Genomic DNA, 17,231 nt, shown 5'->3' with positions numbered 1-17,231 from the left:
AATGGGAACCAGCACCCCATGTGCCACTCCACAGGCATTAACCCAGACCTTCATTAACGCGATATTGAAGAGGTGTGTCAGCCACGACAGCCTCACCATGTCCAGAGCATTTTGCATCTCAGGGTGAATCTCGTCCACCCTCGGTGCTTTACCGGCAGGAAGATTTTTCAGTACTCTAACGACTTCCACCAAGGTGATGGACGAGTCTTTTGATGTAAGCAGTGTCAATATATGTCTCGTATCCTCATTGTTTGTATATTCTAAGTGCAATGACTACATTAAAGCAGTGTTTTCTCAAAACAAACCTTTTTTGAAGCAGTTTTTTTTTTTTTTTTTAAATTGTCTAGCTTCTCAGAATTTATAAACTCTGCTGACTGGGCAAGATCATGTTTAGTAACTTCACAAGCTAAAAGTTCTTAATTCAAACCGAGAAACTTATCTATCTGATAAGACAACACAGAAGTCTGTCAAATTAATGATGATGAAATAATCAAGTCATTCTATGAATCACTGTTACTGTTGTGTTTATAGAGGCCAGATACCTTTCACGGCTGTTACAATGAGAATAAGCCAATTTTCTGTGATTACATTTTATGTATCCACCAATTAATAACCATAAATGATCACATCTTTGCTGTGATGTACTTGCAGATTTTTGCATTTAATGAAGATAAACACCAGGAAAATATAAATTCCTATTGTATCTTTTATTTTCCTTTTAATTTATGATGTGGCACTATAAGGGTAGATTTGTTCTGCATAGATCATTGTCTTTCAAAAATAATTTTTACCTCTGTCAACAATGATAAAACAACGCCTAATTTCAACTGACGAATGTTCATATGCTAAGTAAATGGGTGTATGAATCAGTGCAAAGTAAATGTGTGCAGTGTTACTGACCATTTCCTCTGCAGTTGAAATGGTTCTTGCTTTTTTTTTCTTTTTTAAATCTCTGTACTCTACTTTGCATGTGAAGAGTATCTCTGGACTTCACAATGTTGATGATTGATGAGCCTGATTCATCTTGTTGGTTTCATTTTAGGTGCAGGTGTGAGCAAAGTGTGGCATTCAAACAGAAAACTCATAAGTCAGCTCCTTGTATACGGTTACAGTAATGCTCTTTCTAGAATTATCTAATTTCAAGCAATACCATAAAATGCATAAGCCCTTGGCAACCAATGTACTTCTCTGTACATCATATTCTGTGATCCCCACTCAGTATGACAAAAACTTTTCACCAAACATATTCAAGCTTCTACAGGCTGAGAATGAATGCATGGATGAGGAACAGAATCACAAATTCAAAGCTGAGAGAGGTGACATGTTCAAACCTGCACTGCATGTAGAAGGATATGAAGATATCTGCCTGTCAGACAAAAGTGAGGTGGTTGTCTTCTTGACCAAAGTGCCTAAGATATACACTGTCAAGCAATTATATAGCTTGACTCTAGATGGTATTTCCTTGGCTTCTAGTACTACAGTGAGGAACCTTGAAGCTTTTTTTTTTTTTTTTTTTTTTTTTAAAAACAGAATTTGTCCTTTGACTCGCATTAAAATGGGTTTCTAGGACTGCCTTATTTCACCTTCGTAATATTGCCAAAATTAGAAACGGCTTCCTGATAAATTCAGAATGGAATTTAAGACTCTTCTCCTCAGATATAAAGCTCTTAATGACCGAGCTCCATCATATCTTAAAGATCTCATAGTTGGATATTTTCCCAACAGAGCACTTTGCTCCCAAACTGCAGGTTTCCTTGTGGTTCCCAGAGTTTCTAAAAGCAGAATGGGAGGCAGAGCCTTCAGTTATCAGGCCTCTCTCTGTGTAACCAGCTGCTAGTTTGGGTTCAGGAAGCAGAAAATGTCATTAACTTGTGTTTCTCTTTCTCAGCAGGTATCCCTGTCCCACTCTTACAGACAGCGTGAACCTATCAACAGTTTATAGGGGGTACCTTGTGAAGGGAGGTGTTGATCTGTGGCTGAGTATGTTTGTTAGTGCTGCAGACTGCCCTCTTCGTCCAATGTCGTTTCTGCTTTGAACCTGCACTGCCTTTAAAGCTTAACACACAGTCAAACCTAAGTAGAAAAAAAAAACAAAAAACAAAACACAAATGTACATTAATGGTTGTAATGGTAAAAGAGTTTGGGAAATATAGGTTCTGCGGTTGGCCTGTGCTGTGTTACTATCAGTGGGTCTACATGATGGGATTAACTGGATTATAGCTACAGTTGGGTTCTGCTCCTTATCTGAGGGTAATTATCCTTGGCTATATGGCGGTGAATGAATCGAATCACTGGCACAAAGCATGTCATACCCCGGTACCATAGGTGGCGCTGTCCCCATTTCAGCTATCGCTAATAGAGCCACTTCCTGTTGACGTCTTCACCACCAACAACAACAAACTCAGGCATTCAGAAAGATGGCGAACGCAGAGCGAGATGAAGCTGCGTCCCTCTCCATCTGTGATGAGCTGGTTATGGCACAGACGATGCACAACGGCGCATTCTCCATCATGTTGTTTCTTTCTTTCTTTCTGACGGCGGCGACAACAGTAATATCGTCTCCTTCGACTTCCGTGTGACAATCCTGGGAAAAAATCTCGAGCATGCGCAGAATGCTCAATCCAATCCACAAAGTGCTTCTGCCGTCTACATGCACGTTTGGATCGAGTTATCTTGGGGTCTTAATCCGATTGCAAGTAACCCGATCCGATTATTTTTTTTTGTCAGATTAAGGTGTCTACATGAACTGAATAACTCAATCTTATTGTAATTTGGCCATTAATCCAATCTGATGGCACTCATGTAACCCCACTGACCGAGATGTGTACAGTACAGCTTTAACACACAAACTGGAGTGTTTCACTGCTTTTTCTAAATGTCGGTTTACCTGCAAAAACATGCCAATGGAGGCCTTTCCCATTATGTGCAAAAACTAGCTAATCATCAGCAGTCCAACAACTAAACGATGACTTTGTATCCTTTACACTGTGTTACCTATTACCTTTAAGGGCTAGTTTTATACTTCTACTTGAACCAAGTACGCTAGCCCCACACAGCGGGACAGAGGGGAAGCGGCTATCTGTCTAGACGACAAGTGAAAACAAAATTAAAAGTTCAATAAAAACTTAAGTATTTAGAAATGTCCCTTTAGGGTGCATTTAGGGCATATAGAAAAAGTGTGATTATTTTTACAAATAATCACAGTTAAATTTTAATTTGGAGGAAGAGTCTGACCATAGTTGTACAAAATATTGCTTCTACAATGCAGACCAACACACCCAGATAATGAGGTTTGGGACTGAATCACTCCTGCATGTATAGACTCTAGTAGACTCAAATGGGCCTAGGCAACTTCCATGTTTTTGTTTCAATTTTGGAAAAAAAAGTATATTTCATCAAATATATAACATATATAATACAAAATAATACATTATACATATATATATATATATATAGATAGAGAAATATAGAAATAAATCAAATAGAAAGTTTTTTATTGACCAGACTTACTGGGGCTTCAGGTTGCGTTTGAGTCCAAGTTCACACCAAGCTTCCTCAGGTGTAAGCTGTGGGAACTCTTCTACATCCAGCTCATGACTGTAGGCAAACACATAATAATTTATATCATTTTCATATCTCATTTCTACAATTCTTCATCTTCATTAAGCCTTAATATTAAGTGAGATTTTTTATTGTCTTTTATTTCCAGTTTTACTGTAAGTTTGAGGTGTACAGAGTGAAGTGAAAAGATAAGAACACAGTTCCTTATGGTGCTTCTTTGCTGCTGACCACCCTATAACACACAAGGAGGGCTGTAGCTCAGGGGAAGCAGTAGCAGTCTGCCAATCCGAAGATCAGTGGTTCAATTCATGGCTTCCCAGTACTACATGTGGATGTGCTGTCAATGCTTTCAGGACTGGTGTTGCCTGCCAGTGGCCCCGATCCCTCTCTCGCTCGCAGCCACACAAAGCCTGCATGGACCACCCCTCCTCAGTTGACCCACCCAAGGCAAGTGTATGCTTGAGTGCCAACTCCACCAAGACTAGAAGAAGCGACCACAAACGTTCTTCCAGTGAGCTCAATATATTAATATCATATGTATATTTTTATATTTCATATGTATTATATTATTTATTACCATTTCAATTACCTGTTTGACCTGCAGTATAGAATACAGTTTAATGTTACAGTGTGTAGTGTTTGAAGCGAATATTTGTAAAGGATTCTCTTTACAAGACAGCCCAAATCTAAACTAGACCTTCAAGGACTAAAGAGTTTCCATGGACCAACAGAACATACTGGGCATTCGCATTAACGTTAGCACCACCTGACTAAGTATAGGGAATCCTTTGTACCGAAAGTGTATTGTATTGAGTTGTCTTTTTTAAGTTTTGTTGTGATAATGTTTACAGTAAGGCTAATTTGAGTCAAGCTGATGATAGTTGTGATCTTGCATGTAAACTATCCTTTTGTTTAACCTGGCACCTTAAATGTAAGTCACACACTAACACCTGAAGACTTTGTTAACCAGAACTAGACATACAGACAGAGATTAGAAGTCCCCACTTTGCATGCTTTCTGTCATGCTGTACCACATCCGCTGCTCACTTTCACATGCTTACGCACAAAAAGCCCAGAGAGCTTTAGCTAACATGTGTGCTACATTTCTGCCATTGTTGTAGCTTCTCTGGCTAACACTATACTGAGCAGATGGTCACGGCCACCACCTTGTGCCCTTACCATCACACAATCAACCGACACTTTGTCTCATGGTCCCTCTCCTCTTCTCCCATACATAAATCCACACACGTGCACAGACTAATGGTCTGTCTCCCATTGCGTGTTTATTTTGTACAAAGTGCCGTAGTTTAGACAACAGTGTTTATTCATGAAAGTAGCATTGATCTAAACATTGGGCCAAATGTCTATTATTCTCCAAAACAGAAAATAATTTCCTCCTCACCCGTTGCTCCACCACAGCACTGAGAGGGTCCAGTCTTCTGCCTACAACCGAACTGGCCTTTTTTACCAGTTTGTCCAGACATCTACAGTTTTTGTCTGTAGAGCAACTCCCCCAGCAGACAACAGCATAGAACAGTGCACTCTCAGTGATAGTGTGATAAAACATGCTCATCATTTCACTGCAGACATTGCAGGACCTGTGTCGTCTCAGGAAGAAGAGACGGCTCTGGCCCCTCTGTACACTGCTTCTATGTTGGCAGACCACTCCAGTTTATTATCCAGCACCACTCCCAGGTATTTGCAGGTCTGAACATTCTATCACATGTCATATCTGTTCCAGATTGACAAGTAAAGACCAATATACAGTATTTTGACTGATACTGGGTTTTAGTTATTAGCATCAGACTTCTATCAGAGGTGCCTCGTAGCCTCGTAAGTGTAATTATCGATTTTATTGAATATCAATAGCTGTCCTTGGGCACATTTTTTTGCTAATAACTAAGCAAGCTCCTGCTTGATCCCCTACATTCGACCAAACTGATCTGTTTGTCAGGTAGTTAGTAATCCAGGCAATTGCAGAGGCGTGGACCTCTGTTTTCTGGAGCTTTTCATATAACAGTGCAGTGTACTGAAGAAATCTAAGAACATAGTGATGCTTGTTTTATCCAGACAACAGTGAGCTTATTAAGGCATGTTGATTGTGTCACCTTCTACATCAAATCCCTGGATGATAAGCAAATTCTTGGGGTCCTAAAAGATGTTTACTTGGTTATTGAGGTGAGCAAATAACTGTAGCTCTAGGACTTTCTTGATGTGGCATTTTTTCTGCAGTGATTGAGGTTCGATGGATCAGATTTTTTTTTAAGCATTACAACAAGGCAGGAGGTCTTCCACAGCAGGAGAATGCTGACCACTGTTCAGAGCTAAACCCATGCTCAGTTCATTGACTCAGTCCAGACTTCTACCAGTCCGATTCCCCCAGCAATACGTTTCATTCCCGACCACATATCTTTCATGCTGCTCTGCTGGATTTTGCTCTCTTGCTTTTTTCTGTACACCTCCTTCTTTTCTCTTTATTTCCAACTGTTTCCAAAGATGCATCAAAAATTCAGTGTCTCCCTCTCTGAAGGTATTCTTATTTATGTTCAGCCACTTTTGCCTTGTGATCCAGGGTGCAGTATTGGCAAAGAATTTGTCTTTGTGGGGAATGATAATCTCTGTACAAAAGTTGATATAGCCTGACAACATTCAATCATAATATTAATGTCACCTCCATGTGGCTCACAGAGTTCATACCAGTTTGTTTCAGCAAAGCATTGCTTGAGAGTTCTTTAGCTTTCCTTAAACTCTTTATGGATCACAGGTTGCCACTGAACAGTGGGTGTATGGTTGGAAGTGAGATGAACCAGACACCAGTCTGATATTCCCAAAGGATAGGCAGAGGAACTTTATGCATCTCTTACAATTTATCAACCTTTTTATTTTCTGTAGCGGAGCTAGAAAATTCAAATTTAGAAGAAAGGGAAACATTGTTGGAAACTCCACAGATGACCATGAATGTGTCAGCGAGTTGAACACAGTTGAACCCGTCTCTGGTGTCATACCAAACTTTTCATCGGAGTTCGTGAGAGATTTTTTAAAGTTTCTCTGGCTTCAAGGCTCATAGCTGAAATTGTGTAAATGTGAGCTCTTTAGTAGTTACATCGGCTGAAAGAGGACAACTTTTCCTACATTTTAAAGTATAATTTGTTAAAGTAATGAGTAATGAGTTGAACTAAATGAAAGTTAGAGGAATTTGTTTGAATATCAGAAAAAAATGGAAATAAGTATGTCTGCTGGCTGCTCACTCATAAAAATCAAGAAGGAGCAAAAATGTTCATGTTTTTGATATTTCAAAATTGGCTTAATATTTGAAGAAGCTGAACCATTTGGTAATAGCTGAGTATCTTGTGACCCGTTTAAAGTTTGAATGGTGTCTCTGGCTGAAAGTATGCAGGAGTAGTTAGGTTGGAAAGAGGAGGAAGAGTTGAATGCCTTAAAGCATTCTCACAATTAATAAAATAAGATCGGATTTATTCATAAGATCTGAAGTGCTCAGTTGTGCATGGAACATCACTTGCTGGGATTTCAGAATTCTAAATTTATGTTAAAATAAAAACTTCAGCAGGCTGCAACTCATTGTCAGACTCCTGTATTTCAATAAAGGGAAGAAAATTCCCTGAAGAGAATGTTTGTAGGAACCCAAAACTTGTTGACAATCAACCCATATGTTGGATAAACTGACCTGCGCTTGACTTTAACTCGTCGTTTTGGGTGTTCGTCTTCATTGTCATCATCTTCTCTTTCTGACATCTTATTTCTTGAACTATGACCTTTGGTGATTATGTCAGTAGCTTGCTGAAAATCTGAGAAAAAAAAATAGATATTAAAGATTATAGGACAATTAATACCAAACAGAAATTCACTTAGCATTAACTCTACATTTGACCACATCAGTAAAACGCTAACATCTTTACGTACATACATACATCCGTCCATCCAGAATATATACATACATATAGAAATAACCCCTGGCAAAAATGGATCCACTGCTAGTACGCGTCTGAGCTGGCACCTAGGTATTGTGTGTAAGAGAGAGCTGGCATAGTGGAATATGTCCCTCTAACGCACAATGCTGCCATCACTCAATTGATTTTGCGACACTGGTTTGATATGTTTAAGTAAACTGAATCTCCTCTGCCTGGAAAGTGTTAATTAACAAAGGAGAAGCAGCGGGTCAAGGAGGATGTATTTCTTGCAATGATACAGTGCAGCTGCACGTGACGCACACATACCGTTTCTTTTTTTTGGAAAACTGTTCATGTCCAAAGTCTCACTGCTCCTGCTCAGACTGCATTGGCAGGTGGAAATGATGATGGGAATTATGTTCTACTGGCGATTAGGTGGGGAAATCATTCATAGCTACATCAGGACCTAAAGAGGCACATCCCGTCTCTGTACTGTTGCTGTTCTGAAGCTCATCCAGCCATCTCCATATAGAGTTAAGGGTTTGAATTGTTCCAGCCAATAAATACTTTGTTATGGAATTCTTTTTGGTTTACTAGGATGGGATGCTAGACCTCTGTGTAGTGGGCAGCACATCACATCAAATTGCTAGTAGGCTACTGGGGGTGGTTCGTGTAGATATTGACATCAATCTATCATCACTTCTTCATGCTCGGTGCTCACTGAGTAGAGAGAACACACAGGGTCAGTATGTTCTATCACATACATTTAGTGCCCAATAAAGGACAGCTAACTAGACTGCCTCAGAGCATCTTAGGTATGTGAAGTAATCTAAGAAGAGCTGGTGTTAGTACAAGTCAGCAGTGGTTTGGAGCTAAATTTCTGTCTCACACTGACCACATTCAGTGGTAGAATTTTTCTTTTTTAATTTAGGAAGTATATTGATTTTAGTTGGAAGCTCTTGTACACCATAAAGCCTCATCATCAGTTATGAAATTAAATGAAAAAATACTGTATCCCAACGGGAATTTATATTTTTACAGTAATTTGTTAATTTGTTTTCAATTAATAAATCATAAGCTTTTCTTATGAACATTTGTTGCTGCAGGCATGAAGGACCTCATGCATCTCTTTGTATTGATTATTATTTCTTATCATAAATATTAGCATTGTAAAGTGTGCCAGATTGAGGATTCCCTCATACTCAAGAACCTAATTTTGAACATAGGTTGCCATTATTGAATGAGGGCATATTACAAAAATATTGACCAATTTTCATACCATTTTTGTAAGAAGCAGTCTGCATGAGCTAGTAGCAATCTGCAATATTGACAGTGACGTATATTACCTGTTTGTTTAGCAGTGTCCTGTGGTGAGGTGGCAGCAGGACTCTTATGATCATTCCCACCATCAGAGGGGCCTTCAGAACCACAGAACTCTCCCTCTAACGGCCCTCCAATGTCAGTTACACTACCACAGCTTGTGCCTCCCTCTGAACCTGTCCCACACCTCCAACCTGTCTGTAATGTGCAGCTCTGTCCAAACAGATCACTGAAAGCCTCAAAGTTGTTTTCTCTCTCATGGTTCTCAGCTCTAGTTTTTCCCTTGCTCTGTTCCTTTGAGACCATCAGTAAGTCTCTGTCAATCATCCCATCTGCTTTTTCTCCACCAGTGTTCCCAATATGCTCGGAATGGTCAGTAGTCCAGCCCTGTGCTGACCAATAAGTGTACCGCTCCCAATATGAGTAGTAGGTCTCTGTAGCATGCTTGTCCCAAGCAACCTTTGTATCTTGGTTATCCCAAGGAGCAGTAACTGTTTCAGGTTCCTCTGCAGAAAGCAGGCAAGTCTCGGGATGTTTCTCCACCCAGCTGCTCCACAGCAGAACTTCTCCGTGTTGAGCTTTAGTGTATACAAAAAAGAAAAAAAAAAAGAAAAAAAGATTGAAGGAAAACAGCTTGATGTATTGAATGGTTTGTTCCCACTCATTTAGTGATCTGATTTCAAGTCAAGTTCCATAAACGGGCTAAACACTGACCAGTATCATAAAAACTAAACAAGCGGCCGATAAAACTGTACAAGAAAAGGAATGTACTTTTTGTGGGCCATTTCTTACCCCAGTAGGTTTCCCAGCCAGCATTCTGAGTCCCATCTTCAACATCCAATGCGTTAGACACTTCCCTCTCAGTTCCGTCACCTAAAGCAAAAACAATACATTAGTCTGCCAAATAGAATGAACATATATAAATTATAATAACATACCATATTCTGTGCCACCCCAATGAGACCATTGCCAGAGCTTGGTGAGCTAGGAAGCATTAAGCCCTTTCAGGTGCATGTGAAAAGCTTCCCAGTGAATTCAGCTAGGAAACTGCATGTATGAATTGGACAAATATTGAATTCAATAAATTTGATTTGATTGGATTATGATTATAATGAATTGGACTCGAATTGGTTTGAATTCAAATGCATCATTGAAGAGCCTTGAGATAACATTTGTTGTGATTTAGGGCTATAACTGAAGAAAACTGAATTGAAATTGAATTGAACTGAACTGAGTGCAGAGACAGAAGCTGTGATATCCACACAGGCCAGGGGTCGCAAATTGACAGGTTGCGAGCATTGTTTCGTTTTAATGACTGTGCCGCAGGTATGGCCCCTAACCGCTGGAACAGCCAGAGCCATGTCAATGTAAAAAATAATCTATGACAGACAGCCCTGTGCACATAGGGGTCAGGCGACGCAGAAGACAAAGAGATTTTTATCACCTCCAGGCAACTAGGGGAGATGAACATGCTGAGCTTTGAGAGTTAAGCCATGGAACACTTTTTGAAATTTACAGCAGAAGACAAGCTAAGAGCACTCTAGCTTGCCTGCTAGTTTACAGACATGAAAGCCCACGGCAAGACTAAGGAATAGGCAGATCTGCATATCCAGTGCAGTTCCTGTGTTTCTGAGTAGGCAGGGGTCAGATGGAGTAGTTCAGAACGTCCAGAGCACTGGGGTCAGGGTAAGTATTCCACAAAAATCAGTTTCTTAACAGCTGATGGCAGCATAAAATGATGAGGCTATACTGTTGCAGATTACGCAGAATGGCAAACAAACCATTGAGATCATTGTTATTAAAATGACTAAATACAGTCACAACTGTTTAAAGTTCAACTAGACCAGCCAGTTCAAACTGAGTAGTGGTAACCTGTAGTTTGGATCTGAGAAGTAGCAACACACACGCCAGCGTCCTCTCAGCATCTGCGTCATATCTGCGACCTCATGCTATCAGTCACTACCCAGATCTATGACCATAAGTGAGGGTTGGAAGGAAGATTCTGTAGTAAATTGAAAAGCAGCACCCTCACTACCGCTGACGAAGACCCAATCCACCTGTCTATCTCTTGCTTAAGTTTTCCATCACTCGTGAACAAGATCATGAGATGCATCAACTCCTTTGCTTGCGGCAGAGACTAGTTCCTGATCTAAAGAGAGCATTAAATTGTCTTTCAGTTGAAAACCATGGGCTCATCCTGCTGGCTTTAAAGTCAACTGCGAACCGCTTCAGTAAGTGCTAAAGGTCATGACTTGAAGAAGCCAACAGAATCGCATCATCTGCAAAAAGCAGAGATGCAACCTTGAGGTTCCCAAACCAGACCACCTCCTCTCCACAATTAAGCCTCGAGTTCCTGTCCATGAAAATCACAAACAGGATCAGTGACAAGGGGCACTTCTGGCAGAGTCTTGAGTTTGAGACAAAAATGCGAACACAGCTCTTACTTTGGTTATACAGGGGTGGAGTAGCCCACAAAAGCCACACCAGTACCCCATACTCCAACAGCATCTCCTAAAGAATCTCTTGGGGGATATGACGGTAAGTCTTCTCTAAGTCCATAAAAACAGAAGTAGACAGAATGGTTAAACTCCCATGACCCCCTCAGTAGCTCTGGTCCAGAAGATCTGGTCCACAAACTGGGCAAAAACCACACTGATCCACCTGAATCTGAGGTTCGATAGTTGAGCCTCCTCTCCAACACTCAGGAGTAAACTTTCAAGGGGAGCCTGAGTAGTGTGATCCCCATAGTTGGAAGACACTCTCTGGTCGCCCTTCCTAAAAATGGAAACTGTAAATTATCTTTTGGATGCAGGTGTACACAGTCTGGCCTTAGTTTTCTGTCAGAAAAACTGCAGCGACTCCAGAGGTTTCTTTTACCCTTCTTTACCCTTCTTTATTGCGTAAAAATAAAGTCATATCACTGTGACATAAACAAACATGTGATACTGCACGAATAATATAATAAACATCTGAGGTCAGAGCAATACACTGAAATGACCGTGCAGGGGCGCCTCAGACTACATCATTATGTAACACACAAAGACTGTAAATAAACGTGAATATCACCAATACCAGCATCACACTCAAAAGGTATTATATGTTAAAACGTATATAAAGAAATACAAACATATCACCAATCTCTGGAGATATAAAGAAACAAGTTTGGATCACAACATGGTCGTTAGGCTCCACGCCAAGCACACAGGAAAAACGGAACAACACACACCCGATGTTGACTTACTTTGCACTCACGTACAACAGACACAAAGTGACGACGTGGATGGTTATGATCGTGGGCAATTATGGCAGTACGCCACTTAACACTATCATAACCGTAGAGGTGTACAGTACTCCACAGGTGTGCTCATAGCTTAACTGCCACCGTTTTCATGTTTTCTCGGCTACTCGGGTCCTTCCGGTGACGTCACGCTTCTTCAGAGCATGGCAGAGCAGGGAAGTTTGCACAACTGCCCCCAAATACACATGATGTATTTCCATTATCACAAAGGTCCCTGCTGTCCTGTATGATCAGTCTCATTCCTCTGGCCTTTTTGGCTGGGGATCACTTTGGTGACTCGTCCAAATGGCCACAGTGCTCTTGGCAGTTGTGGGTCAATGATCATGACCATCTGATCTGGAGTGAGGTCCACAGTAGAACTATGCCACTTCCGACAGTGTTGAAGGTTGGGGAGATAGTTCTTGGTGAACTGGAGCCAGAAGTGACCTGTCAATACCTGGATGTGTTTCCAGCGGCGACGTCCAAGCAGGTCACTGTTGTAATACATGGCTTGTGGTAGTGATGCATCCCGCCGTCCCATGAGTAGGAGATTTGGTGTTATGGGGTCAGGATCTGCGATGTCTGATGTGGCATAACCGAGGGGCTTTGAGTTGAGAATCCCCTCAACTTCTATCATGACTGTCATGAGGACTTCCTCTCGGACTACTTGCAATTGGAGCTTTAACGGATTTAATCTTTCTGTCCCAAACCCCACCAAAATGAGGTGCAAGTGGTGGATTGAATCTGAAGCTGATACTCTGCTCAGCTAGCTGGTCCTTTAATGCTGGCTCAAGTGCAGCAAAGGCTTTTTGAAGGTCTCTGTCTCCTCCCTGGAAATTAGTGCCTCGGTCACGAAGGATCTCAAAAGGCTTTCTTCTTATTGCTACGAAACGTAAGGCAAACAAGAAGGAGTCGGTGTCCATGCTGTACAAAAGGTCCAGATGCACACACCGAGTGGTGAGGCACTTAAAGATAATAACCCACCTTTTCTCATGTCTGCGACCCATCTTGATGGTGTATGGGCCAAAACAACCTACTCCTGTAGACCAGTGGTTGGTTGATGCGCAACCATGCAGCAGGCAGGTCGAGGAATGACAGGTTTGCTGTGCCATTTGCAATACTCTGGGCAGATATGCTGATGTTTCCTGACGGCTTGACGATCCAGTATGTCGTCCTTATTTTGGCAAATCCAGGACCTGCATGAAGCAATCGGTTGTCACAGTCCTTTATGAGCAACTGCGTGACATGGTGGTTTGGCATCAGGATGATAGGATGGATGGTGTCCTCTTCTATATTCTCTGCCTTTCGAAGGCGACCTCCGACCCTTATCAACTCCGTATCTTTGTCGTGTATGTGGGATAGAGACAGCACGCTGCTATTAGAGCAGAGAGGTTTACCTGCTTGTAGTGCAGTAAACTCAGCTGGGAAACTCTCCTGTTGTGCTTTTTTTCAAGATGACAACTTCTGTATTAACTCTGTCGGCTGCAGTCATGGGAAGAGCAGCCGTCCCGTGTAGCGACTGGAATGTCGCATCTACTAGTTCTGACCATGATTTGAACTGGGTTGCATCTGTGACTGGAAGGCTGCTCACTGTGATGTTTCCGCAGAAGAAGGTATCACGGGTTTCTTCAGCTGGTGTAGGTCTGGACGTTACAGCAGGATTCGTTGGCCACTCTGCTGGAGGCTGGAGGAGGAAAGTCGGGCCGCATGTCCAGCAGTTGGGCACCACCAGATCTGCCAGAGATTTCCCATGGGTGATATCATCAGCAGGATTCTCTTCGGAGGGAATGTGTCTCCAGTTGTCTGATCCAACTAGCTCTTGAACCTCTGCTATCCGTGTCGCCACAAACACCTTGTACTGCTGAGATTCGGACTGGATCCAGTGCAGAACAGTTGTGGAATCTGTCCACAGTGTTGTTTTCTTTACCAGCAGTGTCAGCTCTGTGTGTAGGACCTTAGCTAACTGTGCACCTGCCAGGGCTGCACATAGCTCCAGGCGAGGTATTGAAAGTTGTTTCTTTGGTGCTACATGAGAGCTTGCCATCAGAAATGCCTGTCTTCTATCCTCATGTAAGCTACAGCACCATAGGCTCTCTCTGAGGCGTCACAGAAGATGTGTAGTTCAACAGGAGTATCAGTAGGAACATTAGCGGTGTAACAATGTGGTAGTTTGATGTGTTGCAGCTGTGAGAGCTCACTCTCCCACATTTGCCATACAGAGAGGAGACCGTCTGCAATGGGCTCATCCTCTCTTTCCTCCACAGGGCTTGAACCGGAACCTTGGCACGTGGTATACGGTAGCCAAGAGGGTCGTATTGACTGGCTGGACACACTGGACATATCTCATAGTCGGTTCAGTCACTGGGATGGTTCTCGTTTTGTAGCCAAGAGTGTCATGTCTGCAGTATTGACTCCTGTGGGTCAGTCTTATTTGCAGTCAGCCATAACTCACATCCTGTTGATTTGGCTTCGAAGGGTAGATGGGTAATAACCTGAGGCATGTCGCTGGACCACTGTCTCATATCAAAGCCTCCACTGGCAAGGAGAGCTCTCATCTTGTCAATGAGCTGTCTGGCTTGATCCTGGAACTGCAGAGGCTGGAGACAATTGTCTACATAAAACGCTTGCAGCACAGATTGAATTATTGTCCTTACTGTGTTCTTGTACGTGACGCTGCCAAGCATAGGTTGCACAGCATGGGCTGCAGGTAGTCCCAAATGGCAAAACACGCCACTCGTAGACATCTGGGCTGCGCTCTTGCTCACCATCACACCACAGGAATCGGAGAAGTGGCTGGTCTTCAGGGAGGATGCGCACCTGGTGAAACATGCCACGGATAACTCCACTGATGGCTACAGCGTGTTCCCTGACCCTCAGTAGGACACCAAGCAGTGGTGCACTCAAGGTAGGGCCAAGCAGCAGGTTGTTATTAAGGCTGTCTTGTTGATAGTTGAATGAGCAGTTGAAGACAACTCTGGCTTTACCATTATGACACGCAAGCTGGTGAGGGAGGAACCATGATTCCTTTGATCGACTCACCTCATCAGCGTTAATCTTGACAGCATATCCAGCTTTCTCTAATTTATGTATCTCCTCGTTGTACACTGCAGATTGTACATGGTTGGTAGCAAGGCCGCGCTTTGTTGCTCTGAGGAGAGCCATCACAGTCGTGGATGGAGCATGGAGAGTGGGTGCATTTGATTTATGCAACAATGGAGTAGCATTGCGGGACACACCATCAACTGTGACTCTGATGGTCTTCTGCTCCAGTTGTTCCATAGCTGCTTTATCCTCACCAGAGTGGATCACCTCCTTACTGTTTCTGAATGGCAACGTGTCTAGCTTCTAGAGTCTTTCAACATTTTGGTGTAGCTCTTCAGCAGGGGAGAGGAAATGAAGAATGAAGACAGTTGTTCTCACCTGATGCATGCTATAGGAAGGTTGCAGGTCCCTGCACAGCCCATCCCAGAACCGAGCACACAGCTACACGTCCGCCGATTGGGCCAGACCGGACTGGGCATACTGGTGTTATCAAGTGAGGGTTGTCAGAACCGATGAGTAGCATAGGCTGAACTCTACTGTAGGAGTGCAATGGAATGTCTCAAGTGTTGGTAACTTTGTTTCAGGGTTTCAGCAGCACATGATTGTTCAGCCAGATCCAGCTCTGCTGCAGTGAAGGCATGTTTTATGTCATGTTTCATCCCTTTGTTAATCAGGGGTGACACTTTGAGTGAGACTGTGGCTCCCTTTACCTGTGCCTTGTCCTGATTGTCCTCAGGGACAAGATTTCTTAATTTCCCTTGAGACCGAGGTGATGCACAGCAGCTGGTAGTATGATTTTTCAGATCCGTCATCCAGAACAGCGTCAGTACTGAGTGTACTCTTCCCATTGTGCAATTGTACGGGGACAACTTTCAGCATCACTGGTCCATGGCTAACTTGGTCCATGTATATTATGTTAGGGGATGCACACACAGTCAGGACAGTCTCTGTTTGTGTCACATCGTGGAGCACAGATAGGTGTTGTTCTCCACAAGTTGGACAGGGCTTCTTTAAAGTGCAATTGTCAGATATGTGTCCTCTCCCACACATTCAGCATCTTTTCTTCTCCTTTATCCAGTCAGCCTTTGCATTGCTTGTGAGTTTAGCAAAGTCATCGCAGGCATTGAGGTAATGTTCTTGGTTGTTAAAGTGAGGGCAATAGGGCTTAAACCTGTCACGCTTCTTAGACTGAAGGAGGGGGGTTGATCCAGGAGCTGGATTAGATAGCCGAGCCCCCTGCTGGTTACCTAGTAGAATAGTTGCAGACTTCACTCTTGGTTGCTTTGATCTGCGCTCCCGGCTGTCAGTGTGTGTAGGTTCTGGTGGACATGTACTTATCTGACGGGATACCTGCGGTGTCTGGACTTTCATCTCAAGCCATTCAGCAAGATCTGGAAGAGTATATGTTCTGTCACTGCCACTCTGGATGATTCCCCTTGTGAAGCAGTATTCAGCAAATAAATCTCTGAAGTTAGCAGGCAGCTTAGTGAGCAGTGTGTCGATGTGAGAACCACATAGTAGCTCTAGAGATGAGGGGTCTTGCATTGTGCTTAACATGCCCATGAATGTTCCAACTGATGCTGAAAAATCTTCAATACCTCTGGCCTTAACAGGTAGAGCGTTCAGGATGGCATTGAGTTCTCCCTGCACAAGCTGTCTGGGCTGACCATATCTTTGCATGAGAGCTTGCATGGCAGTAGTGTATGGCGTTAGACTGTTGATTAACCCGTTGGCTATTTGGAGTGCAGCTGAGAATCTGAGGTGGTCGAGGAGGATTTGGTATTTGTAATTTTCGCTTAAGTGTCTGTGGAGACCAAGAACGCTGACCAGGTCCCTTTTAAGCAGTAGGAAGTCACTTTCCCTCCCTGAGCTAAAAACAGTCAATTTGGGCTTGGGAATGCCAAATGATGAAGCAATAACCATCTCCAAAACACCTGGCGCATTGGAGTTATCTGGTGGCCGCACAGGTGCAAAGGGCTGCTGCAGATAGTAGTGCAGGACAGGAGGAGTGGGATGTTGTTGATGAGGAGGCTGCCAATAACTGGGTGCACTGTATGCTGGTGGTGATGGAGCAGGTGTAGTCTGGACCAGCCAGACTGGAACTGCAGAAACTGCAGGTGGCA

The 17,231-nt window shown here is 42.8% G+C and overlaps 1 protein-coding gene across 1 annotated transcript in view; it reads right to left on the bottom strand.

The window, feature by feature from the left end:
* The window catches only part of tgs1 (trimethylguanosine synthase 1), a 45,379-nt gene that overhangs the window by 20,419 nt on the left and 7,729 nt on the right, over positions 1–17,231 (bottom strand). The window contains exons 5-9 of the mRNA XM_072363576.1: positions 9,582–9,662; positions 8,816–9,367; positions 7,247–7,367; positions 3,511–3,597; positions 1,950–2,073 (exon numbers count right to left, since the gene is read on the bottom strand). Coding sequence (XP_072219677.1) covers positions 1,950–2,073; positions 3,511–3,597; positions 7,247–7,367; positions 8,816–9,367; positions 9,582–9,662 — 965 coding nt within the window. The remainder of the gene's footprint in view (positions 1–1,949; positions 2,074–3,510; positions 3,598–7,246; positions 7,368–8,815; positions 9,368–9,581; positions 9,663–17,231) is intronic.

This window comes from Leuresthes tenuis, unplaced genomic scaffold (assembly GCF_036924035.1).
Source record: "Leuresthes tenuis unplaced genomic scaffold, fLeuTen1.0.hap1 SCAF_14, whole genome shotgun sequence".
Classification (NCBI taxonomy): domain Eukaryota; kingdom Metazoa; phylum Chordata; class Actinopteri; order Atheriniformes; family Atherinopsidae; genus Leuresthes; species Leuresthes tenuis.
Note: the sequence above shows the minus strand (reverse complement) of the source record. Positions and strands in the feature narration are given on the sequence as shown.